The following is a 27,609-nucleotide window of genomic DNA, read 5'->3' on the forward strand; positions in this document are numbered from 1 at the left end:
TGGAGAATGGGCGTGCCCTTACTGTTTTACAGGGAGAGCTCAGATTTTTAGAGGCGAGCTCCTTGAAACAGAGCAAACCGGGCTTAATCGGCTAGAGTCACACCCCAGTAGCCTAAGTAGAACTGAAGACCACCAAACCAGACCAGATATCAAAGTAGCTGGCTCCTGAGATGGTGTTAGCTGACAGCACACTCAAAAGTGACAAGGAATAATTTCTCTGTCCTTGCAGTGACAAAACAGCCACGGTGATTGTCTGGCTGAACACCGGTCTCCAGGCCAGGTCAGGGCCTGCAAGGACAGCAGGCCCACCAATGCAGACTGCTCTCCCTGCTAGGGGCACAGGCCTCCCTGCTAGGGGCACAGGTCACCAAAGCACAGATGCTCTGTGACCAGTGCACAGGACAAATGCCGCCTGCCCAGCTAGACGTGCCTCCAGCGGGAAGCAGATTCAGTGCTCTCCAATCTGAACTGCACACCAATCCTGCCCTCACTTCTCAAGGGGACGCTGCATTTTCAAAAACAATCTGACATCGTGGTAGAAGTTTATAGTTGCAAGACAAGAAAAAACACTAGAGGCTTCTATTCTTGTACTGTGAGACCAGTGGCGGTGTAGCATGTGGTTTCCAAATCAGGCATGAGTGAAAGGCCATTCCTCGATTATACATCATGAATGCTCCATGAGCGCTCCCACCCCAGGGCCTTTGTGCTTGCTGCCTGTCTACTTGGAACACTTTTCCCTCTGATAATCACAGCCTCCCTCCTTTCCTTTCTGTCTGTGCAGGTCTCCACTCTACCTAAAGTAGCACGCCCCCAATGCCCTCCATCTCCTCGTTGGGCTTAATTTCTCCAGAGCTCTCCTCTCCACCTGGCATCAGGGCAGGTATCTATTCGTTGTCAGTCTCCCTCCATCAGAGCATGCGCTTCGCAGGGCAGGTCCCGCTGCTTGCTCACGGCTAGGCCTCTGGCACCTACAACTGTGTGCAGCAACAGCAAGTGCTCGCGGGCTGGTGGGCCGAATGATGACCGTCTCCTGCCACGTACCGTACACAGTATAGCAAGTGCGTGTGGTAATCTGCATACACAAAGAAGTCATCTCCTATTTCATGGTCCAGCATGGAATGGCTGTTCTGGAAGTAATTTAACACGCTCAGAATGGTGCAGTTCTTGTTATAGGGTGACAGGGGGGCCACGCAGATGTCTTGAAGTGTCACGGTCTCATTGTTATAAGATGCAGTGATATTTTCGATGGCAGTTTGTAAGTCAAGAACCTGAAAGAAGATTTTAAAAATAAACAAACCCAGAAACACATTGGATTTCTCTCAGATTGTGACTGTTATTGCCCTGACAGGTGAGAAGATAAAAAGTATTTGCAGAGGGGCATCTGGGTGGCTCAGTCGGTTAAGTGTCCGAGTTTGGCTCAGGTCATGAATCTCGCAGGTTCAGGGGTTCAAGCCTGCATGAGGCTCTGTGCTGACAGCTCAGAGCCTGGAGCCTACTTAGGATTCTGTCTCCCTTCCTCTCCACCCCTCCCCCACTCATGCTCGCTCTCTCAAAAATAAAATAAACATTAAAAAAAATTTTTTTTAAAGTTATTTGCGGAAAATCCTTCCTCACACAAGGGAGAGGACTAAGACGTGCTATGGTAAAATATCTGACGACACCAAAGGCCCACTCTTAAAAGACAGCAAGCTGGGATGGAGACCCTCCTGAGAGGTGTCCAGAGAGACAGGGAGGGGACCCCAATACCAGGACAGATCTCAGGGCAGGATACATGCATATCTCGCATTCTACCCTTCTGCAGCAGTAACAACAGGGCCGCAGAGGGGAGACCGGGGCAATCTGCCTGGTTCTCTCGACATACCCTCTTACTAACAAAATACCACCTACTGCCTTGTGCTATACTAGGATTATTTATGTATATCCCTGGGGTTCCCAACAGAGACTACATTCCTGGAGGTAAAGGACTACGTTGTGCTTCTTTTGCAACAAGCTGAGAAAAAGAAACACAGGGTTACTCAGTGGAGAAAAGATTTAGCTCATGTCTTGAGACCATTTTGATGTTTTTCAAGATACCAGACTTTCTGTAGGCAAGAGCAATATTTAAAGGAAAAATCATGCGATTGAGCAACTGTTCATTAAAAAAATAGGAAGGATGCCATTTATTCACAGACAGAGTTCTCCAGGTCAAGTGTGACAAGGGAGAACGGGAAGGGTTAAAGGCCTCTGTAAGAGAATGGGATGGATCTCGTTCCGAATGTACCTCCTACCAAATGCAGGCCGGGGCCTACCTTCCGGAAATGACAAATTCATTCCTGCAGCGGCGGACCAGCAGTAGCTCCTGCCTCGGTCCCCAGCACAGTGTTAGAGAGGCTTCATTCCTTTGGGTCCTGGCACATTACTTTTCAATTGCCAAGGGAAAAATTTAATAAGTTCCTAAGTAAATTATAAATACACTCTGCTTCAACAGAGAAATGCTCCTCTCAGTTTCAAGAAGCAAGACCTGCCATATGAAGGAAATATAAAAGCAGTCTACAGTAAAATTTTCAGGAAGTTCAACATCCACCATTCGCTTTCTGGAAAAGTAAATGAAAAGCATCTTTACCTTTTTACTGTTGAGATTTTCAAGATATACCGCCACATTCAGCCCCAACCCCGTGTCAAGTAGAACCGGTCAATATGTCAAAGCCAGAAAACAAACCACCCGGCTTCCCAGAACGGATTTCTGCTCACAGCGCGTTACCTGGTGCAAGATCGCGAGGTCAAGCGGAGGTCCGAAGGGCACATCGGATCCTGAGGGGTACGGCTGGTAAGTGTGTGCGCTGGTGTGGGGGGCCTGGATGATGAGCTGCTCCGTGCGGAAGAAAGGCCCAAAGTGCGTGTCAAAGTACTCTTTCTCGAGGCGCGCCTGGCTGCTGGGAGCTGACCACAGGTCAACTGGATTGGTCGTGACCTGCACAAACACCAGGCCTGAAGAACAGGCGGCAATGAAGGCCAGGGAGAAGAAGATGATGGGGCCCGGGTTTCGGACGCAGAAAGAGCCCCACTGTGAGAAGAGCCGCCTCAGACAGCCCTCAAATGCCGCACCAAGCGCGTCGCAGCAGGACGCCTCCCCTGGAAGAGCGGGAGAGGAAGGGAGGGTGGAGGTTAAGAGCCAAGCCATTCCTGAAAGTCGGAACAGGGAAAGTGTTAGCTACTACCACAGGGGCTGGGAATAGTGTCCGCACAGGGATGGCACAAGATCCGCCTCCCTCCTGTCGCACACCCTCAGCACCTATCTGCTCAGGAAGCCACCTTCCTTGCCTGCCCACAGTGAAGGCGTCTGCCACCCACCCTACAGAGGAGCAATGCTCACACAAAAGCAAAGTTCTCTGAGCACTCTGTCCAAGGCACTTCCCATCCACCTTTGTGGCTATGCCTGCCCCTCCACAGCTCTTACCCTAGTCCCTAATTATCCTCGGTTCCGATCTGCCACCCTGACTAGACTGCTACTACCACAAGGGCAAGGACCTGTCTGTGTTGGTCACGGCCGTGTCCTTGACGCCAGCACAGTGCCTGTCCCAGAACAGCACATCAACATTTTCTGAGGAAACGTGCACTCATGCAAACATAATCCTAACCATTTGAGTACAAAAGTGCCTACCTCTGTCATTGGCATTTACAGAGAAAGCTATGTTGCTATCAATGGGGGTGTACTCGGAGACAAAATAGTGTTTTCTGAAAAACAAAAGCACATAAGCAGTATTAGTGGATATTTGACATAATGAGGCTGTTCCTCTGATAGTTCCGTAGACCTATTAAAACTCACTTCTTCATCCTATTTCCTTCTTGCCTAATCGCCTCCTTCTTCCCCCAGGTTCCCTTGCTCTAGGTCATCCTGCTCACCAGTCTCAGGAGAAAATTTAAGACGGTATTAAAAACAAGTTGATAAAGGGTAATTTCACCTTGCAGCCTTCATTTAGATTTAAAACTTCAGGTCCTTTAGAAACACAGTGAGCACTAGGGTGACTGGGTGGCTCAGTTAAGCGTCCGACTTTGGCTCAGGTCATGACTTCACGGTTCATGAGTGTGAGCCCCGCGTCGGGCTCTGTGCTGACAGCTCGGAGCCTGGAGCCTGCTTCAGATTCTGTGTCTCTCTCTCTCTCTCTCTGCCCCTCCCCCCGCTCACGCTGTCTCTCAGTGAACACAGTGAACACTGCTGTGCAGCAGCAATGGGCACACCTGGCGCCTGGAGCATCACTCTAACATCAGTCTCCAATATAAGGAACCAGGGATCCTTGCAGAAGAGGTGGATTCCAGGGCTGGCGCGGGGAAAATACTAGATGAGCCTGGAGCATTTTGTGATTCCAGGAAATAAGAAAGGCGAGGGCACGTTAACAAACAAAACAAAAACAAAAAACAGAGGAGTAGGGACCATGATGTAAATGTAATTGAATAAATAAGTAGAGCAGGAGGGATAACGGTCTATACAGAATAAGTGTAATTAGTAAATGAAGAAGAAATGAGGGAACTATAAAATCAACAATCATCACTAGGCAAACACCACAGTAGTAGCTGCAGATAAGATCCCCCAGTGGAGGCTAAAATCAGGGGGTGACAGCTTTAGGAGAAACAAGGTATTAGGAGTTCTGACCCATCTCTCCTAAGATATCTATCAGTTACAAAGGGAGAAACAGTAACTTTATGGTAGAGAAATGCAGCAGAGACCCCCTTTATCAAGTGATCAAGGTTAACATTACCAGGGAAGAGACATACTGAGACCAGGTACGAGTGATATGTATGATACACTGAGAAGGACACATCGATTCTGTGATAATCTTGTCAGAAACACATAACCTCAACCTAATGAGAAAACGTCAGCTAAAGCTAAGTGGAGGGACATTCTACAAAATAACTGGCCAGTATGTATCAAAAGTGTCAAGGCCATAAAAGAAATGGAAAGACCGAGGACCTGTCACAGACTGGGGGAGGGTGGTAAACAAAAAGTGGGCGTGGAGTGGGGTCCAAAAACAGAACGAGGGTGTCAGAGGAAAAGATGGTGGTATCTGAATAAAGTTTGTGGCTTAGCTAATCATACCATACCATTATTTTCGCGGTTTTGATAATTACACAGTATGGCTGATGTAAGCTGTAACATTAGGGGAAGCTGGGTAAAGGATACATATGAACTTCTACTATTTTTTGCACCTTCCTGATAAGTCTAACATTATTTCAAAACAAGTTAAAGAAAATGTGCTGTCCTAATCAAGGTGCAAATATGTAAAAGGATTATAAGCACTGCATTGAATTAGATTTGAATCAGATTCAGCTCCTCCTACTTTCTGTTAAAGAATGTGTGGTTAATGCACAGTGCTTTAAATCACTCATCATTTTGAACAAATCAATGAAACCAACTTCACGATCTAACCAGGCCTCTGATTGTTTACCAGTTGAAAGCCAAAAGCAATTCATGGAGACCGGTATTCACGTGATATTTGTTTCCTGGTTTAGTTAAGCTGGAAGTACCACTTGAATAATCTTGCTCTTCTTGCCCTGGGGAATAAACAAAACTGCTCACCTGTAGCACCACAAAGCAAAAAATGCTCCAAAAAACACAAGCAAAAATGCCATGTAGGTGATCCACATGATGACATACATGGCGTCCAGGCCCAAGATTCTCCAGGGCACAGGAGGCGGTGGGGGCTGGGGCTTTGGGCCACAAACAATTGAGCAGTCCTGGCAGCTGCACGGCCCGGTGACCTCGTCCACAGACTCGTCACAGCCCTTGGTGGCATTGTTCATGGGCTCCATCCCATGGGTTGGAAGATCTGCAGGGAGGATGGGGTTGAGTAAATACCTCAATAAAAAAACTACAAAGCTTGTATTAAATTATATTTGAACCTAGTGCTAAGCACACTGACATACAGAGCATGACCATAAGAGTAAAAAGGACTGGAGGTTTCTGGCTGATCAAATGGTGTGTTGCCACTTAGTCCTGTAAAATTTTAAGTTACTTCAAGTAATTTTGGGCACAAGGTTTGTTGCTGAGACCAGAGTGCCCCACATTCCAAGGGAAATCTCCACTGAGGAGCCAGTCTAACATCATTCCAGAGCTCCTAAAAAGGCCTTTGTAATGCTTCAGTCTTTTTTTTTAAAAAGAAAAGAAACAAAACAAAAACCCAGGCTCATTCATTCTTTCAATGAGGCAGCAACACCGGAAGGCAGTTCCTCCTCCTCCATCCTCCCTGCCAGCCCCCTAAATTAACCAGGGGCAGGGGAAATGTTCTAGTTACCTCTCTCACTGGAGGGAAAGTCCAGGAACCAGTTATCTGAATTTGTTTACCTTCCTATTGTAGATTAAGGTTCCTGGGCTTTAAAACCACATCATAAATACACCAAACTTGGGAGTCTACCTGAAAAAATGGGTGTGATGGTGAAAGGTGCCTGGCCGTTGTCCTTATTGAACATGTACTCAATCCAGTTAGTGGCATTGCAGGCTTCGGCGTCCTTCCCACACAGCAGTCCCAGGGCTTTGTCATTACTGGAGGGGGCCTCCACGTCCCGGCAGGCATTGTACATGGCTGGCAGAGGAAGAAGGCAAAAGTACCGAACACCATGCTGAGAAGATCTTACTAAAGGCCTCTCAAATGCGAATTTAGCCATAAACACTGCACTCCAAAGCCTCGGGCTGGTAGGAGGGACAGTAAACACTAAGGGCAGGAGTGGAGACTCACCACTCTGCAAGTAACATGCTGGGCTAGATTCCAAGTAACTTAAACATAAAAGCAAACAAGAAAGGCATACATCACCCCCACGTAGCTCACAGTAGCTGGGAGAAGCATTACCACCACTGGAGAGAAAAAGGGACTAAGGCTGAGGAAGGAGAAGTAAGAACCTTAGTGTCTCTTCAGTCAATGAAGCTGGTTCCAGAAATCTGGGGTAGGAAACTATACAGCTGAAGACTTTGGAACTTATACGGGAAAACTGTTTTTAGAGGAGAGGTCACATATGAATGAACCTAATACTAGTCGCTCTCTTGGCTTTATTTTAGTACATATAAAGACAACACACAAAATAAGAATAATGTGACACTTTGCACATAAAAAAGTAGTAGTAATGGATCCCATATTAACATTCGTTAACCAGTCCCTACTGTAGAGGCTGCTTTCAGGCAAACAGGCTTGAGCAATGGAATGTAGAAAAGACCCATCAGCTGACCCACCTCAAAATATCCATAGGCCCTAACTAACCAATGGGCTACTTGCAGCTGAGCACAGTTACCCAAAAAGGGAGAATTCCAGGGGCACCTGGGTGGCTCAGTCAGTTAAGCTTCCAACTCTTGGTTTTGGCTCAGGTCATGATCTCAGGGTTTGGTTCATGAGTTTGAGCCCTGCTTGGGAATTCTCTCTCTCTCCCTTTCTCTTCCCCTCCCTGACTTGTGCTCTCTCTCGCTCTCTCAAAATAAATAAATAAACTTAAAAAAAAAAAGAAAGGGGAGAATTCCATATATCGCTATGCCTCCACCTCCTCCCTCTCTAAGAACAGCCTCCACCCACTACCTCACTGCAGACGGCTTCTTTCTGTCCTGCCCACCACTCCCTTGTGTCGTATTCAATAAGCTTCTATCGCCTTTGTTCTGCCTCACGTGAATTCTCTCACCTTCCCAGCCACGGGTTGCCAGCCTATCATCACCCTACATTTGGGGGCCCCCATCCAATGGAGAGATACCTCATTTAGATACCACACCTACTTGTTACAAACTTCTTTGGATCTTCTTCCCTAAACTTTAAAGAGACACTGATAAATTCACCGTGTTTAACCCTCACTCTTGAAAGGCAGTTCAGATAGAATGACTTCTTTAGAATTAGGATTATTCTATTGCCTTCTGGTCTCTATCACTGCTGGTAAGAAAATCTCCAACTGGCATTCTTTTGAAATGATTTGTATCTTTTTTCTACTTATTTTTAAGGCACTTGTCTTTTGAGTTTTATAGTTTTTTTTTAATTAAAAAAATTTTTTTTAATGTTTATTTTTGAGACAGAGAGAGACAGAGCATGAATAGGGGAGGGGCAGACAGAGAGAGACACAGAATCTGAAGCAGGCTCCAGGCTCCAAGCTGTCAGCACAGAGACCGACGCAGGGCTGGCACTCACAGGCCGTGAGATCATGACCTGAGCTGAAGTCGAATGCTTAACCGACTGAGCCACCCAGGTGCCCCGAGTTTTATAGTTTTTCTATGCCGTATTTACATATGGATTTTAACAGCTTTACTGAGATATAATTACATACCATACAATTCAACCATTTGAAGTTCCAATTTAATGGATTTTAGCCCATTCACAGATAGGTGCAACCATCACCACAGTCAATTTTAGAACATTTTCATCACCTTAAAGAAACTCTGTACTCTTTAGCTAATCCTCCCTCATCTCCCTACCGCCCCCCCCCCCCAAGCCCTAAGCAAGCATTAATTTATTTCTGTCTCTATAGTACATTTGCTTACTTTGGACATTTCATATAAATGGAATCCTATAATATGTAATCTTTTGTGGGTACCTTCTTCCACTTAGCATGATGGTTTCAAGGTCCATCCACATTGTAGCATGTATCATTCCTTTTTGTGGTGGCATAATATTCTGCTGTACGAATATACCACATTTGTTTATCTATAAATCAGCTGATGGATATCTGGGCTGTTTCTACCTTTTGGCTATTAAGAACAATGCTCCTATAAATGTTTGGTTACAGTTTTTGTGTGGACATACGCTTTTACTTCTCTTGTGAATGAAATGGCTGTGTCATATGGTAACCCTATGCTTAATTCTTTCAAGAACTGCCAGACTGTTTTCCAAAGCGACTGCATCTTTTTTTCTACTGGCAGTGTATGAGGGCTCTAATTTCTCCACATCCTCCTGACACTTGTTACCTGACCTTTTGCTTCTAGCTGTCCTGATGGGTGTGAAGTGGTATCCCAACTATGGTTCTGATTTGCATTTCTCTGATGACTAACGATTTTGAGCATCTTTTCATGTGCTTATTGGCCATTTGTATAACATCCTTGGAGAAATGTCTGTTCAGATCATTTTCCCATTTTAAATTGGGTTATCCATTACTGAGTTGTGACAGTTCTTTATATATTCTAGATACAAGATTTTAAAAAAAATTTTTTTTTCAACGTTTATTTATTTTTGGGACAGAGAGAGACAGAGTATGAACGGGGGAGGGGCAGAGAGAGAGGGAGACACAGAACCGGAAACAGGCTCCAGGCTCTGAGCCATCAGCCCAGAGCCTGACGCGGGGCTCGAACTCACGGACGGCGAGATCGTGACCTGGCTGAAGTCGGACGCTTAACCGACTGCGCCACCCAGGCGCCCCATGGATTTTTAATGATTAAATAATTTGCAAATATTTTTGTCTTTTCTTGATGGTGTCCTTTGAAGCACAAAACTCTGTTTTGATCATGTCCCAACATATCTGTTTTTCTTTTGTTGCTCATGTTTTTGGTGTCATATCTAAGAATCCATTGTCAAATCTGAGGTCATGGTTTATTCCTATGTTTTCTTCTAAGTGTTTTCAGGTTTTGGCTCTTACATTTAGGTTTTTGACCCATTTTAGTTTTTGTTTATGGTGTGAGGTAAGGATTTAACTTCATCCTTTTCCATGTGGCTACTGTTTTCCCAGCACCATTTGTTGAAAAGACTATTCTTTCCCCATTGAATGGACTTGGCATCCTTGTCAAAAATCAGATGACCACAGATATATAGGTCTAAGTTGTATCTCATTGTCCTATATGTTTATTTTTATTCCAGTACCACACTGTCTTTTCACCAGCTGGTAGTAAATTTTGAAATTGGGAAGTATGAGTCCTCCTATTTTGTTCTTCTTCTTCAGGATTGTCTTGGCTATTCTGGGTCCCTTGAAATTACATGAATCTTGGAATCAGCCTATCAATTTCTACAAAGAAGCAAGTTGGGATTCTGACGGGATTGCACTGAATCTGTACATCAATATGGGAAGTACTGTCATCTTAACATTTTTAAGTTTTCTGATCCATCAACATGGAGTATCTTTCCATTTACTAAGATCCTTTCTTTTAATGATGTTTTACAGTTTAATGGTGATGAATGTTTTACACTTCTTGTTAAATCCTAGGTATTTTATTCTTCTTGATACTATTGTAAATGGAATTTCCTTAATTTTACTTCCAGACTGTCCACTGCATATGAAGACATACAACTGATTTTTGTGTATTTTCTTTCTTTTTAATTTACCTTCAAGATTAATTTTTCTGCCCCTAAGTCTAAGGATTCATCTCTCTTCCAATCTGGAAAACCCTTGGCCATTATCTTTTTACTTATTGTTTCTCCCCAACTTTCTCTTTTCCTTCTCTGGAGCTCCTCACATTATCCCACATGTCACTTCTTTAATGATCCCAGATTGTCATAACTCTACACTATTTTCTAGGTAATTCTCTCATATCTTCCAGCTCACTATTTGGTTTTCACGTTTTTATTTTATTAAATATTTTAAGCATACAGAAAATATGGAGAATAATACAATTCTCATTTATTTAGCACCCAGCTATATTAATCTTGTTTTTCATTTGCCCCAACATTAAAAAAACCAAATGCTACAGATACAGTTGAAGTCCCCTGAATACCCTTACTTAGGAGTACATTCCCTTGCTTAAGGTAAAACCACAACCCTGAATTTGATGTTTATCTTTCCCATGCATATTTGTGTACTTTCATGATATACTGTATACATAGATATGTAGTAGTGTTTAATATAAACATACTACATCTATCCTGTGACATTTTCAATTTTTCAAGTACTTCAAGTCAGTGATGTAACTAATTCATACGTTTTAACAGTTTTAAATATTCCATTATAAATTATGACTATGCTCCAAATATATTTATCCATTCTCCTCTTAATCAGCATTTAGTGCCTCAATTTAGTTAATTTAATAATGGACTTTTTATTTAAAAAAAAAATTTTTTAATGTTTATTTCTGAGAGTGAGAGAGACAGAGAGAGAGAGAGAGAGAGAGTGTGCGCACACGTGCACACACACACAGGAGACAGAGGGGCAGAGGGAGACACAGAATCCAAAGCAGGCTACAGGTTCTGTGCTGACAGCTCAGAGCTCGAACTCGTGAACTGCGACATCATGACCTGAGCCGAAGTCAGACACCCAACTGACTGAGCCACCCAGCCGACCCTATTAATGGCCTTTTTAAAGAGGAGTTTTAGGTTCACAGTAAAATTGAGCAGATGGTATAGAGAACTCCCACACACCTCCTGCCTCAACACAAGCACCTCATTACTATCAACTGCACCAGAATATATATATATTTGTTACAGCCGATGAACCTATAATGACACATCATTGTCATTCAAAGTCCACAGTTTATTTCAAGGTTCACACTAGGTGTTATATATTCTATGAGTTTTGGCAAATGTATAATGACTCATATCCACTATTATAGTATTAAACAATAGTCTCCCTGTCCTTAATATCCGCTGTGCTCCTCCTTTCTTCCCCTAGTACCTGGTAACCATTGATCATTTTACTATCTCCATAGTTTTGCCTCTTCCAGAATATAATAAACCTGGAATCATACAGTATGTAGGCTTTCCAGATTCACTTCTTTCACTTAGTAATATAGATTTAACATTCCTCCATGTCATTTCATGGCTTGATGGCTCATTTCTTTTTAATGCTGAAGGATATTCCATTGTCTGGGTGTACCCCAGTTTATTCACCTACTGAAGGACATCTTGGTGTGAATTATGAATAATGCTGCTACAACATGCATGTAAGGGTTTTTATGTGGACATACGTTTTCAATGGTTTGGGGTAAATGCCAAAAACCATGATTGCTGGATCATATGGTAAGAGCATTTTTAGTTTTCTAAGAAATTGTCAAACTGTCTTCCAAAGTGGCTGAACCATTTTGCATTCCCAGCAGAAATGAATTAGAGTTTCTGTGGCTCCACATCCTCACCAGCATTTGGTGGTGTTAGTGTTCTGGATTTTGGCCATTTTAACAGGTGCGTAGTGGTATTTCACTGTTGTTTTAATCGGGAATTCCCTAATAACATACAATGTTGAGCATCTTTTCATTTGTTTATTTGCCATCCATTATCTTCTTTGGTAAGGTGTCTGATCAGGATTTGTGTCCACTTTTCAATCAGGCTATTCATTTTCTTATTATTGAGTTTTAAGAGTTCTTCATTTATTTTGGGGTCTGTGGGTGGCTCAGTCGGTTAGGTGTCCGACTTCAGCTCAGGTCATGATCTCACAGCTCATGGGTTCGAGCCTCGTGTTGGGCTCTGTGATGACAGTCCTGAGTCTGAAGCCTGCTTCATACTCTGTGTCTTCAGCCTGCTTCAGACTCTGTGTCTTCCTCTCTCTGCCCTCCTCTGCTCGGGCTCTGTCTCTCTCTCAAATATAAACAAACATTAAAAAAAAAAAAAAAAAAAAGTCTTTCATATATTTTGTTAAGAGTCCTTCATGAGATGTGTCTTCTGCAAGTATCTTCTCCCAGTTTGTGCTTGTCTTCTCATTCTCCTGGTGTCACCAATTTTTGACGACCACAAAAGTGCCACAATGAATGTTCTTATATGGTTCTTTGTTTATGTGCATTAGGAGTTTCTCTATGGCAGGCATCTATGTAAGTGGAATTTCTGGAATGAGGGTATATTCATCCTCAACTTTACCAGGTAGTGCAGAATGGTTTCCAAACACTCCTATTAAGTTATGGTTGCCAATGGTGCAGTATATTAGCATTCCTATTGCTTGAACATCCTACCAAATCTGGAATTGACCAATTTTTACATTTGTGCCTGATGTGTGAAATGGCAGCTCACTGTTTTAATCTGTGTTTCAGTGACTGTTCTAGATACTGTTTATAAATCTTTTCACTTATGATTTCTGCTTTTCCTCTAGTCTAGAACACTTCCTTATCTTAAAGTCATAAATATATTCTGTATTTACTTCTAAAAATGTCCAAGATTAGGATTTTTAATCTATACACCTTTAGTATGATATACAAAGATAAAAATTAGATGATCAATTTTATCACACCATGTATATACTATCCACCCTTCCTTTAATGATTTGTAACAACACACCTGTTATATATCAATTTTCAATAAGCATGGTTCTGTTTCTAGACAGATGATCTCTCTTCATACAGTCAGGATGCTTTTTATGTCATATCTTTTGGTAGATTTATTCCTACATAGCTTATTTTATTGCTTTTGTGATGGAGACAATCTTTTAATTAATTATTTTAACTAACATTAATTTATATTTCATTATTTTTTATTATTTACATTTTCTATTAAATTTTTGGTTACATTTTTAAGTGATCATTACAATTAAATCTGTATGTTGTTCTTATATGATGAATTCTTATTCTCTTATTTTATAGATGTTCTTGGGCACATTCTTTATTCAGCGGTGTTGAATCTGCTATTTATCTTTCAGTTCATTTAAGTGGCTTTTTCTTATTAATAGAGCCAGCTGGTTCTAATTCTAATCTTTTCATTCTTTTCCCCTTGTGTTCTATTCTTTCAGGACTCTTTCAATTCAATCATTTTCTACAAACACTAGATGGTCTTTCTCATACTATCCTATGATTCCTAGTTGTTATGGATCCTTTTCCCTACTGTGGTATCTGTTTACTCTCCCTTATAGTGATGTATGTCTTGAGTCAAATCTCCCCTCCTGCTTCCCTTCTTCATTTCCACCCTTCCACACTCTCCCCTCAGTTTTGCAATTAACTCATGAAGTTACACAATTCATATCCACTAGAAATAAAGTTCTAATGGCTTCTAAGATATACAGAAAAGTAAACTTGCACACACTAAAAATTTCCATGTGGGAACTTACAGTTAGGAAGGGATTAAGCAAAGACTTCAAAAAAGATTGTTTTATAGGTTGTAGCTCAAGTCTTAGATACACGCTAAGCAACAAGTCGCATTTCATGGCCAATGGAATTTATAACTGTCATTTTCACACAGCTGACAACAAAAAGGAACAACCTGACCCAGTATCCTGATGCCAAATGTAATAAAGGAATAATTAAAAGCTTACTCACCCCCACCCCCCACAAAGTTTACTCACCATTGGCAAAACTCTCTCCAATGTAGTACTGTAATTCTTTTACATTTGTTTTAGTCTGGTTTGTAACAGGATCAACATAATCTTCAGTTGCTGTGACATTCAGAAACTGACTTTGCCGAGGGCTACACGTCAGCTCGCAAAACAGGTTCACTAGGTTATAGAAACAGGATGGACATCTAAAGAAAAAGTAAACTATATTGTCTGATCTCACAGATAATAGGGCCAGCAAAAAGATGATATACAACAAAGAATATTTTAAATTTATTATAAAGTGACAAGTAAATCATCTAAGAACCTCTTAAACCCAGCATTTCTACACCTAAAATCTTGTGTTAAAATAAAGATGTCTTTTTTTTTTTTTTTTTTTTTAATTTTTTTTTTTCAACGTTTATTTATTTTTGGGACAGAGAGAGACAGAGCATGAATGGGGGAGGGGCAGAGAGAGAGGGAGACACAGAATCGGAAACAGGCTCCAGGCTCTGAGCCATCAGCCCAGAGCCTGACGCGGGGCTCGAACTCACGGACCGTGAGATCGTGACCTGGCTGAAGTCGGACGCTTAACCGACTGCGCCACCCAGGCGCCCCAAGATGTCTCTTTAAAAACTGCCCTAATTACTACACATATGTTGTCCAGGTGCAATTTCAGAAAGACAAAACTGCTTCTCTGAATTCTGTGCTTTGCAATTTACAGACATGTTTTCTTTGTCTTGAACTAAAGGGACTCAGAAGCATCATGGGGACAATTCTGATTAAGAAGAAAAACAAGGGAAGGGTGCCTGGGTGGCTCAGTCAGTTAAGAGTCAGACCAGCTCAGGTCATGATCTTGTGGTTCGTGGGTTTGAGCCCCGCGTCGGGCTCTGTGCTGACAGCTAGGAGCCTGGAGCCTGCTTTAGATTCTGTGTCTCCCTCTCTTTCAGCCCCATCTCGTGCTCTGTCTCTGTCTCTCAAAAAAAATGAACCTTAAAAAAAAAAGTTTTTTTTAAAAAAGAAGAAAAACAAGGGGAAAACGAGACTCATGCATTAGAATTTTCATCTTGCTACTGAAGGGCTTTCTTTAAGCCCCAGGTAATCCCTTGACCCTCTCTAAACACAAGAGGATTTCCCTGTGACTTGAGAAGAAGGCATAAGAACAGCAGTGGTGTTCTCTGGCTGCATGGGTTGCAGAAACACACAGGTTCTCATGAGGACCACAAGCTGTCTGCTGTCCTTCAGGTTCAACGTTTAAGCTTCTAACGGTGACTTGTTAGGTGGGAGAACTCTCTCCCCAGTTTGGTTCACTTCTATTTGCAAAAGCTACAGCTTCATTAGACCTGCATTCTCGCTGCACAACCAGTCGAGATGACCCTCAACTCTGATGTGGTCCAGGTGCCCACATGACACGGAACAGGGAAGGTGGTCCCAGCCTTCAAAGCCCCTGGTCTAGTAAGGGAGCAGACACGCACACTGACCTGCTTGCTCTCAGGAGTCCCGTGCTTTACTGTGACAAGAACGAGAACCACAATTACACAATTCTAACACACACTACTCCTGGGGTGCCCAGATTTCTACCATGTTCTGTGAATCACAAACCTCTTTGCATGTTATTACGTTTAATCTCCACAATCAATTCTGGCAGCTGCACGTGTTAGCTTCTCATTATTTTCTATTATAAACAGAGCTGACAACACGGGGGAAATCTGGTTATCTTTTGATCTCGGTTATTTCTACGTCCATAATGCCTCACCTAGGGTAGGTGCTAAACAAATGTACTTTGACTGAATGATGGCTGCAACCTGCTCCATCACCATCCACTGGCCTTCCACAGGGTATGCTGGTCCAATTAGATTCTCCACTGTTTCATCTATTATTATAGGGTATGCTGTCCTGGAAGAACAGTTTAGGGATGGTTTTCCACTCTGTGTTGTCAGTTTAAACCTCTGGGAAGATGCAGGGTTTTCTCAGAGGATGTGGACCGCCCTGTCACCTACAGTGGTATGTGCACAGAGAAGTATCGCCCCCTCTTCCTATGTCCTTTATCAGGGTGCTTCAGTGTGAAAAATTTAGGAAGAGACCATGATGTGCTGTTCTACAGACCACCACCAGCTTGTTCTTTTGCACATTTGAGAACCGCTGAGTGAGCTCAGAGAAGAACACCTATTATGCAACCCTTTTCATGGCCCTGGTCATAGAGAACAGAACAGACTGGACAAAGAACTAATGTTGACAAAACCCCCAGCTCTGCCAGAACAATCGTGTTAACAGCTATCAAAGGCCAGCTCTAGGGAGGACTGGGACTTTAGCATCTCAGGACACTGCAGGAAGAGAGAACCACACCATCTAGGGGTGGGGCGGAGAGGGAGGTGATGCAGAAGACCACACGGAAGAGGGTCTCGGGTCACAGACCTGGCAGCACCACCAGAACCTCTCCTCCCCACAGTGCCCAGAGGCTCGAGTATGAAAAGACCAAGTCCCTTGGGTGAGGACGTCTCAGAGGAAGCCCCCACATTAGTCCTGCGTGTAACTAGGAAGAGAACTAAATCTGGTAACTATTACTTTATCGAGAAACTGTCCTTTATTTCTGAGAAGTCATAAGATTGCTTTCTTGAAATAAAATGAAAACCAACTTTTAAAAGGAAATCAGTAGGGGCGCCTCAGTAGCTCAGTCGGTTAAGTGTCCAGCTTTATCTCGGGTCATGATCCCAGGTCGAGCCCCACACTGGGCTCTGGGCTGACAGCTCAGAGCCTGGAGCCTGCTTCGGATTCTGTGTCTCCCTCTCTCTCTCTGCCCTTCCCCTGCTTGTGCTCTGTCTCTCAAAAATGAATAAACGTTAAAAAAAAATTTTTTTTTAAGGAAATCAGGACATCACTAGTTAACAAGTGCTCAAAATCTACTATTTTTTTTTTGTTGTTTGCCAGGTGGTCAACCTACCTGGACAGAAACTGTAGAGGCAGCTGCAGGTTGTCTTTCAGTGTCCGGAGCTGCTGCACATCGCAACAAAGACTGACATTGTCAAAGAAGAATCCTGGACAGAGCTCCTTTTGGGTGACAAAGCATGGTTATCAGAGCAGCAAAGTCAAATCAGGACACACATTACTCAATAAGGCAATTTTACTCACAGAGTCCTTTATAGGTATAGAAGGGTAAGAAATGTGTTTGCAAAGTTCTGGCAGAATTCTTTTACAGGGCTATCAATTTTACTATTTATAAACGAGGGAGTCACAAAAGTAGAAGCAGTAGAGTTATTCCAAATCTTTTTCCTATTTGGAAGCTCCCTTCCCCCCATGACAACCAGTTTGATCTCTTTAGTTTTCTGTTTAGGTTTAGCCCAAATGCTACTGACTACTTCCATTAGTCACGACAGAGAAAGTCAGAGGTCTTTAACAATTCTCATGAAAGTACCAAGTCAGTCGAGGAGACCCGCCACATGGCAACTTGATTTTACATTACTGAGGCCTCTAAAACCAGACTTTTCCCCTCTAAAACCAGATTTTTCCAGTTCGTTTCTAATATCCCTGTGTATCAGGAAAGGTAAACAAGGCCAACAGAGAACAGAATCCTGGTAGCAACCAAAGTTCACAGGCTCTGGATGGAAAACGGGGGAATCACTAAAATAAACATAGGACAAGGGAGTCACAGCCACTTAGCAGCCCAGCCCGCCTGAGTCCTGAAATCCAGGAACCGAAAAAAAGCTAACTTCTAGTATATTTTCAAGAAGCTGCAAAGAGCAACATTTGCGGTACCAAGGTCAGTCCCTAAATAGTAACCTGTTATGCGGAAACTACAACTACGAGAAAGGCATAAAGTGAGTCCCAAAGAAATCAAGCCTCCGGGAGTTATGTATGTTATCTTCTGTGCTATTGTGTGCCCCAGATAAGCGTTTGGGGTAAGATTTAAACCTGTTAGTTTCAGCCCCACCTCTCAGTGATATTTACAGTGTAATTACAGAGGATCTCCGATTAGCATTTTGTGTTCCCAGCGCCCAAGATAACAAACTTACCTGCACTAAGTCATACCCATCCTTCGGCAAGGGTTTTGGTGGCCCTGAATATTTGCAGTTGTACCTCTTATCTCCAGATGCAATTCCACACTCTCCATACCAGATGCAAGACTGTGCCAACACCTACAGACAGAGTCGACACAAAACTCAGTTCATCAGGGCCCCAAAGGTAATGGAAATTTCAACAGCGAAAAGCACCCATTCAAACACTATTACAGAACCTTCCAACGTTACCTGCAAAAGGAAGTGACAGCAAGAGGCACTGGTTAGCTTAACGTTTGGGGAAATATTAATTAAAATTGACAAGATGTCTAAAATGGGCTTGTCAAGTCAGTCAGCAAAGGAGGTAATAGAAATTACTTATTTACACAATTCCTAGTTGCTGCTAGTTTATTGTCAATGAAAGGAAGCTATAGTTCCACGTAAAGATCACTAAGAACCAGTGTAGAGGAAAGAAAGCAAGATAGTATGTGAGTCTGCAATTTTTAAGGCACTATTTTTGCACATCTGCGTAAGAAACTACATCAGCTCCAAATAATGAAAGAACATTTCCATATGTATTTAGGTTGATTCACATCAGCCCATCAATGAGTAACATGAAAAGCAAAACCAAAACCCCCAATAAACCCTAAGAAAGAACCCTCGAGATTTAAGTAGAAAGCAAAGAATGTGCTAGCTCTAAGGACAACCACCTCAGCAATCTTAAAAGAAAATAAAGATTTCTCAAGAGCCACTCATATTTCCCACGTGAGAGTCACCAGGCTGTCTGAAAACTCAGAAGGGGAGGAGGGTGCAGCGTGAATCATCACGTCAGCACAGCCACGGAGATCCACCACACTGGCCAGGGCCACAGGCCTGCAAGGCCTTGCAATCATCCATCCCGTGGGGAAATAGAGGCCATCAAGTAGCAACTGTGACTCTCAAGATACCTCCTGGAAAAGCCATTAAAAGAAATCTGAAGAGTGAATTCTCTCCAGCGGCAGTGGCACGTGACCAACATGTATGCAAGGAGGTCAGTCAGTCTGTGTTGATCCTCAGCATCAAGATACAAATCCCACCACAGGCCCTTGAGGCCCTAAAAACATGAAAGGAAACAGGCAGGAGGTTGGGGTGTGTATGTGTGGGGAACCAAAGGGGTCAAGATTACTTTGAACTCATTTCTCAGGTATTTTCAAACAGAAATTATGACTTACTCCTATCTGTATTCATTACAAGTCATATGTTTAGGCCACAAGGGAGGGAAATTATACAAATGAGGAAGTGACAAGTATTCAACAATGCCACATATCAAACCTTTGGCAAGAAGCTGCAAAATTCCACCACCGTTTTTGTTTAAAAAGAATCGCAATTATTTATTTCCATGAACCTAGCGATTCCAGGGAAAGTGCTCCTCTTTCCAAAATTCTAGTTTTCTGACTAAAAGGAAATTATCCATCTACTGAAGTCTGAAAAGGCAAAAAAGCTGAGGAGGTGGCATAACTGCTGATATGACATGTAATTTAAACACAAGTGGCCCCGCCCCAGACTGCACAGAATTCTCAACACAGCCAAAGGGCAAGCAGGTCCAAGCCTGGGCACTCTGGCAAGTCACCCGCCAGAGTGACAGAAGGCCAGTCGACAAACGCAACTCTGGCATGACTAACAGGAAGAGGGTCTGGAGTCTCAGTTCCCTTTCCTCAGTGCTCAATGTTACGAAAGAAAATAAAAGACTCAGCACAATGTGCTTCCCAGTCATCCTTCATAATGCCCGTCTTTATCTCAAGGTTGTTTCCATCCATGGGGTAGAAGAGGGGTGGGGCAGGGGGGTGGGAGGAGGTCAGGAGTCCTGGGTTCTGATCCTCAGAGCTCACGAGGCTCTCAATGTGCCTGCTGGGCCTGCCTGCAGCTGGAGGTTACTGAAACCGTGTTGAGCAGTTCTCCCTGTGAACAGCAGCTCATAACCCCTGCCCATCTCACAGGTTTGGTGCGAAGATCAGATAAGGGAATATATGTGGAAGTACTTAGTGAACTGTAAAGCTATACAATCAAATGCAAGGGATCATTATTGTCTTCCAACTCTTTGGAACCTCAGCAAAGAGGACCTGAAGTAAAACACCTGAAATAAAACACCTAGATTTCTTTGGGCCCAGGAAAATTGTGTTTGACTCAATGCTAACAGATTTGCTTCCCAAAGTCATCCTGCCTCTGGAGGCAGCCCAGGCCAGTGGGGCCCAAAGGCACTCGCAAGCCATTTACTTGTGTGGCAGGCACGGTTTCAACTGTTCTTCATTTTTTAACCCAATTCATCCTCACAAGTTGATGAGGGAAGTGCAGTTATACCCATTTTACAGTTGAGAAAACAGAGGCACAGAGAGGCTAATTTGCCCAAGAGTGGCAGAGTTAGGATTCAAACTGGAACATTCTAGTTCCAGAAACAGACTCTCAGTAAAATATAATTGCCTGCATAATTAAGGTCCTCACTCTAGCACCACACCCTCTCCCGATCCCACCCTGTGCAAGGCACGGTCAGGTGTGCAATCACTCACACAGCTGAGCCGGTGGGGGAGCCCTCTTTTCCACCTCAGCTCCCTCTCGCCTCACCTACAGCTGAAAGCGAGAGCCGCCGGCCCAGCTGGTGCCGCTGGTGCCGCGCTCCTCAGCCTCCCGGGGGGCCTCCACCGCCCGATCCCTCTCTTCCACATTCTCAACCTCATCTCTCTGTGCATCCCTTCACCTGCTCCTGCCAATAAACGCTCCTCCGGTATCATTCTCCCTCTTGGTCAAATAACCCCAATTTCTCTCCAGCTGCCCTTCCAGTTACCTGCCTGACGATCCCAGGTGCCCCAGGTGCTCCAAAGGACACCAATCTTTCCTCCTCCACCAATCTCTCTTCATGGGGTTTCAAAGCCCCAGGTACCTCCTGGGGAAGTTCCCAGTGAGGTGCAGTTTCTGGCACCCCTTCCTTCCCATGCAGACTGCCTTGCCGCCTCCTCTGCAGACCTCAGCACGTCCCCTAGGCACAGCTGCCAGGTGGGCTCTTCCTGAGCCGAGGCTCCAAAGCTCTCTGATGCTCAGAAGCCTACAAGCCATCTTCCCACCGCCTGAGACAAGCTCCAGACGCCTCACCTGGCTCCGGGGTGCACGCTCGTCTCCCTCCCATTCCTCATCTTCTGTCCCACACTCAGAGAGACTTGCGGACCCCTGCACCCCTGCTACCTGCCAGGGCCACTCTCCAACCACCACCTCCCCCATGGGTTTATCGCGACCCAGCCAAGCACAGCCCCTCCCTCCCTGAGCTCCATCATTCCCGCTGCTTCTGGGAGGGCTGCCAGCACCGCTGCCACCATCACTGCCGCCGCCTGGCCCAGCATGCAGGGACTTCCTAAGAGTGCCCCTGTTATTTTCCTTAATTCTCCGATCTATGAGGTCGGTACTAGAACAATACCATTCTACAGATAAGGAAACTGAGGGTTACACAGGTGGAGTGACTCATCTGAGGCCCCACCCAAGGCCTGGCTGGTTCGGAAGTTGGAACTCCTACCCACGCTACCCGGAGGGTCACTCCTCAGTGGACCACTGGCCGGGACATGCTCATCCCTGTATCCCACCAAGAAGCTCACTGGCTTCCAAACGCCTGGATTTCCAGTCTCCAAACCACCACAGCAGAGCGGGCAGTCAGGACTCTATCGAAAAAGACGACGGATACACCTCAGGATCTCTGGAATGTCATGGCGGCACATGCCGACACCGAGACCAGGGGTGGGCCGTGCGACCAACAGCTCACACACAGGGCACACGCTTTCCCAAGGTAAGGTGTGGCTGAAAGCTGCCTTTACCGTGATACAAGAATGCCGACTTCGTATCAGTAACATCCACTTGGGGAAGGAAGCAACGCTGAAATAAAACCTACCAACGTCTGAGGTCTGCCAGAGCCCAAAGTGCACCTGATCAAACATGAGCTCGGTGCTGGAGATGGATGGTGGCTGCACAAAAATGTCTTTAATGTCACTGAATTGTACACTTAAAAACTGTACACTGTCAGTTTTACGTTATGTGTTTTACCACAAAACATGAGCTCAGATGTCCTTCCTGGAAAAGTCCAGGAGCAAAGACTGCACAGAGCACTCTGTCAGTTATCACACTCGGACTTAACAAAGAAGCATGCCCATCCGTTCAAACAGTAAAAAACTATGGGTCTGAGTGCCACACGACACGTCTTGTTAAAGCTCCACTCAAGTCCTGGAGACCCGAGTCTAAAGGATAACAATTCTTCCCAGTTGGTCTCGTGGTCATCGACCAGTCATACGGAGCTATTTATAACCACAAGAACGATCTTACTGAAGCATTTTTAACTTGTACCCATTCCCAAAATGTTAAAAATACATGACTATAGACTTTATTTTTTAAGTAGGCTCCACACGCAGCATGGAGCCCAACATGGGGTGTGAACTCATGACCCTGAGATCAAGACCTGAGCTGAGATCAAGAGTGAGACGCTTAACCAACTGAGCCCTAACTTTCTTTAATTACAGACTCCATACCCACTCATCACAAACATGCAAACCCACACATCACAGATGTATGTGCAATAACACTGGAAGTCCCACTCCCACTTCTCTATCCCTCCACCCCCTTTCTCAGATTTAACTGCTGCTAATCTATTAGGCTTTTAATTCCTCCTGACAGGCAAACCTGTAGAGACACATACACACAAAAACATACAAGTGTGGTAACTTAAAAAAATTTTTTTAATTTAAATTCTAGTTAGTCAACATACAATGCAATATTGGTTTCAGGAGAATTCAGTGATTCATCACTTACATGTAACACCCAGTGCTCATCACGAGTGCCCTCCTTAATACCCATCACCCATCTGGCCCATCCCCCACCCACTTCCCTCCATCAACCCTGTCTGTTCTCTATCATTAAGAAGGTGTGGTAACTTCTAAACAGCTTTTTCACAAATACATCTGGATGACCCTGCACAGGCTGGCTTTTGGCTCAGCTTAAACAGCCCTTCTCTGAGTTCATCCAGGTCCCCAAGGCCAGACTCCAGTGCTTCTTCACAGGTTTCAGCCCTACCCATCTTAGAATGTCCCCCGACTCTTAAAAGCCTCTCCCAAGACTTGTCACCTCCATTAAGTTTCACTCTGACTCCTCTCACCTGGTTCCAGCACCGTGCTCTCCCGGTCAGGTGAGCTCTCTGGGGACAGAGGTAGGTCAGCTCCAGGCAGCACCTGGCTAGTGTTCAGAGGCATCATCCTCACCACTCAAGTCAGCAGGTATTCTGAGCCCAGGGCTCCGGTGAGTGATATCTGCTCCTCACTTACATTCCACAAGCTCCTACGTGGATGCCTGGGATGGAGGCTGATAAACTTTTCCACAGAGGGCCAAATATTAAGTACTGTAGGCTTGTGGGCCATAAGGTCTCTGTAGAAAATACTCAACTACCCTGTTGTAGCTCAAAAGCAACCACAGACAACAGGTACATGATGGGTGTAGGGGTGATGAAGAAAACTTTATTCGTAACAATAGCCTATGGCCAGGCTGTGTGATTTGTGGGCTCCTGCCTGATGAAGTAGAATGAATGAGAACTGCAAATTTACGTATGTAGAGAGAGGTTCCATGAGTAGTTTCTGGTTACTGTCTCAACTCCCTAGTAAGACCATAAAAGTGTAAAGGGCAGAAGCCCAGGTGTTTTATTTCCTTTCAAAGTCTCTATAGTACCTTATCCAATGTCCATCAACCCAGAAACCATCAAATCTCTTGATGAGTTGAAGGAGTTCAAATGGATTATGTAAGAAGTTCAGAAACGAGAACTACTGGTTATTTTGGCTTTAAATGAGAATTTAGTAGTTACAAGGCTAGAGCATCTCTACTTTTAAAGGTTAAGTCACATGGCTGTTTCGCAACATGCTCTAGGGTTTAATTATTGGCTAGATGAGTGGATAGAAGCTTCTTTCTTTCTCTCTTTTTTTTAAAGTTTATTTATTTTGAGAGAGAAAAAGCGCAACAGGGGAGGGGCAGAGGGAGAAGGGGAAAGAGAGAATCCCAAGCAGGCTCAGTGTTGTCAGCACAGAGGTCGATCTCACAGTTCATGCGATCATGACCTGAGCCGAAATCAAGACTCGGAGGCTTAACAGACTGAAGCCACCCAGGTGCCCTGGGAAGTTTCTTTCAACAATAGTAGTTCAGCAAAAAAAAAAACAAAAAAAAACAAAAAAAAACCACCCCAAACAAAACAAAACAAAACAAAAAAAACCCCTTCTGCTATATGTTGACAACTACACCAACTGCAAAACAGACTCTAATAGGGAACTCTATAAAAGCACATCTTATCAGATGGAGAAGCTCTGAGCATCACCAACAGAATCCTACACTCCAGGCGGCCTTTAATAAATCTCAAGTATTAACTAACTCATAACAAAATGCTTAGTGAACATCAACCACATGCCAGGCATGAAGTTCAGTGATCCCTTCCCTCATTGCCTCGTGTATTTCTCAGATAGCCTCTGGAGTAGTATTGCAGCATTTTGTAGGTACGGAAACCAAGGCTCACAGAAGATTCTCTAAGGTCACATGGCTCCTAAGTAACAAAACCAACAGTGAGAAAGAAGATTTTGAAGGCCAGGTTAAGCATTCTCCATCCTATCTGCTATCCTCACCCCCTAGCTGCTGCACTGCTCAAACTCCAGCTCAGTTTTTATAGATGTGTCCTCAGATTTTCACTGTGCACAAATGATGGGCTGTCCCAGCCACTACCCTCTTTCTACCTAAATGTGTTCACTTGTGGAAATAATGATGACCATTTACAACTTTCTAAGTACATCTCCAGGCTGCTGTCAAGTCATGTTACCACCACTTACCACCCTCAGCTCTGGGCCTGCTCTCGGCCACCCCACGGCACATGGAGTGGAGGGCCGGGTCCTCTCACCTCTGCCACTGTCTTGGATGGGTAAAGTTCATGGCAGAACCCGGAGACACACCAGCTCAAGCTCCAGCAAGGGAGGGTTGGTTAGGGGGTAGGGAGAGGCCTCTGCAGGGAGCAAGGGGGCTGGCCTGGCCAGTCAGGACAACGCAGGATAGGATGGAGAGACACAGAGAACCCTATCCAGAGATTAAGCTGCCTGCTCTTTCCTTGGGAGTCTGGTAGGCAGACCAAAAAATATGGCAGGATATTTGGGGCGGAGGCTGCTCTGGTGTGACTTCTAATGATGGAAATCTCTGGAACTCTCTTTTATAGCTAATGTGGTAAACATATCCACATAACAACGGATAATTTGTGTGACCACTAGGTGTGCCTATAAATGGGTGTTTACTTCATACATTTTTAGATAGGCTCAGCAAGTCTTCACTCTACAAATAACCCCACTAGCTTGAAGTTTAAGTGACTTGCCCAAGGTCACACTACTAGTTGGCATCAGACATTTCTGAGCCTTAGCACTCACAAATTTGAAAAATAATCCAAGGGGCGCCTGGGTGGCGCAGTCGGATAAGCGTCCGACTTCAGCCAGGTCACGATCTCGCGGTCCGGGAGTTCGAGCCCCGCGTCGGGCTCTGGGCTGATGGCTCAGAGCCTGGAGCCTGTTTCCGATTCTGTGTCTCCCTCTCTCTCTGCCCCTCCCCCGTTCATGCTCTGTTTCTCTCTGTCCCCCCCCCAAAAAAAAAAAAAAAAAAAAAAGTTGAAAAATAATCCAAAAGCCACAAGCCTAAAACAAAACAGCAGATGGGAACGTATACTGTGCACAGGTCTTTTCCTATGGAATATGTATACAGTGTGGCAAATGAACAAAGGGCCAGGCCACCAGGCTAACCCCATCCCTGATTCATCGCTGGATTCTGGAGAAGCCAGACTGGAACTAGGAGCAAGCCTTGAATGAAACGCCCTGTTGGCCATCTGGAACATCTGCTGAACATCTGCTGATCAATTTAGCTTGCTAAATATAAGTAATCTGGTACCAATATTTTGAATCTGAATAAATTAGAGCACAGAAGTCAGAAGACCGTGGCTCAACCCCTAGTCTGCCATTTATCGGCTACGTGACCTTGGCACAAACTTAGGCCTTAATATCCTTAATTTCCTGTAAAACAGGGAACGCAGAATCCCATCTATCTTAAAGGGGTTCTGTGGTGTTGAGACCAGATGTGTCCTAGCAATGGAATACTATGCAAAAATTAGGTAACTCTTTTTTCTTTAGATTCTTGTAATCTAGAACATCATTTCTAAAAACATTGAGATAACTTACCATAAAATTCACCCTTTTCAAATACACAGTTGTCTGGTTTTCAGTAACAACTAGGTAACTCTCCCCTACTTTCTCCAGTTTTCTTCTTGCCCACCTGGTAAGAATTAATTCGCCCTCCAAAGGTCAGTTCAAAAATGGACTCCCGTAATATTCTGTCCTTACCTTTGTTAGAGCACATTTTTCATTGTATTGTACATTTTTATGTATTCATCCTTCTTCCCTTCAACTACGAACAAGATAGAGAAAGAAACTACTAACATTTACACAGCACTTTACAGTTTAGACTGCTTTCTGTGTAGGTAACTCCTTTGATCTACTTTTGTATCTACACTACCCACAGCAACCACTTTATATTTATGAAACTAGTGGATGACAAGAACTGAAGTTCCTCTGTGGCCCAAGGGACAGTAATAAGATAAAGAACAAATTTTAAAGCTTCCTTCTTTTTTTTTTTTTTCAATTTTTTTTTCAACGTTTATTTATTTATTTTGGGACAGAGAGAGACAGAGCATGAACGGGGGAGGGGCAGAGAGAGAGGGAGACACAGAATCGGAAACAGGCTCCAGGCTCTGAGCCATCAGCCCAGAGCCCGACGCGGGGCTCGAACTCACGGACCGCGAGATCGTGACCTGGCCGAAGTCGGACGCTCAACCGACTACGCCACCCAGGCGCCCCTAAAGCTTCCTTCTTAAATCCCCCCACAGCATGCTTGCATAGAGACAGGTTTGGTTTTTTTCCCCAAAGTTTTCCTGCCAAAGCAAATATTCCAAAAACTGAAAATAAGAGGCACAGTCCAGGCAAAAAACTTGTTGGGCCACAGCTGATTATTGATTATCATCCAGAAAGCAATGCCTCTGAATCCTTCCCCCATTTTATCCCCACACCTAAACCCACAAAGGCCCAATGATCTGATGACTCCAAAAAGAGAGTCTTGGCCATAGTGGAATTGGTAAAATACAGTTCTTGCCCACAAGGAGCCTGTAATCTAGTACTTCAATTCAAACAATATTTCTCTCTCTTTCCATAAGCACCGTGAGAAACAGGCATAGTTGTTAACCCGACTTTACAGAGGAAGAGACTGAGGTGCCAGGGGATCACTGGCTTGCCCAGGATCACTCTTGGTGAGAGCAAGAGTCAAGACCCACAGATTGTTTATACTGCAGCAGCAGCTTTTACCTCAGATTTACAGCTTCAGAAGGTAGGCATTCTAGTTGGGGGAACAGGATAACAAATGTCCCGGATGACGTAGCATTTGAACTGGGCCTTGGAAGATGGGCAGGGTTTTGATAGCAAGT

At 44.1% G+C, this 27,609-nt stretch overlaps 1 protein-coding gene across 2 annotated transcripts in view; it reads right to left on the bottom strand.

Annotated features, from left to right (window-relative positions):
* NPC1 (NPC intracellular cholesterol transporter 1) overlaps positions 1–27,609 on the bottom strand; it is a 54,951-nt gene that overhangs the window by 20,010 nt on the left and 7,332 nt on the right. The window contains exons 2-9 of one of the 2 annotated variants that reach the window (XM_047827046.1): positions 18,090–18,212; positions 17,021–17,127; positions 14,113–14,288; positions 6,390–6,557; positions 5,555–5,804; positions 3,641–3,714; positions 2,741–3,111; positions 1,042–1,268 (exon numbers count right to left, since the gene is read on the bottom strand). In XM_047827046.1, the coding sequence (XP_047683002.1) occupies positions 1,042–1,268; positions 2,741–3,111; positions 3,641–3,714; positions 5,555–5,804; positions 6,390–6,557; positions 14,113–14,288; positions 17,021–17,127; positions 18,090–18,212 (1,496 nt within the window). Of the gene's footprint in view, positions 1–1,041; positions 1,269–2,740; positions 3,163–3,640; positions 3,715–5,554; positions 5,805–6,389; positions 6,558–14,112; positions 14,289–17,020; positions 17,128–18,089; positions 18,213–27,609 lie in introns of both variants that reach the window. The other variant, XM_047827045.1, reaches the window with a different exon arrangement.

Source organism: Prionailurus viverrinus, chromosome D3, assembly GCF_022837055.1.
Source record: "Prionailurus viverrinus isolate Anna chromosome D3, UM_Priviv_1.0, whole genome shotgun sequence".
NCBI lineage: Eukaryota > Metazoa > Chordata > Mammalia > Carnivora > Felidae > Prionailurus > Prionailurus viverrinus.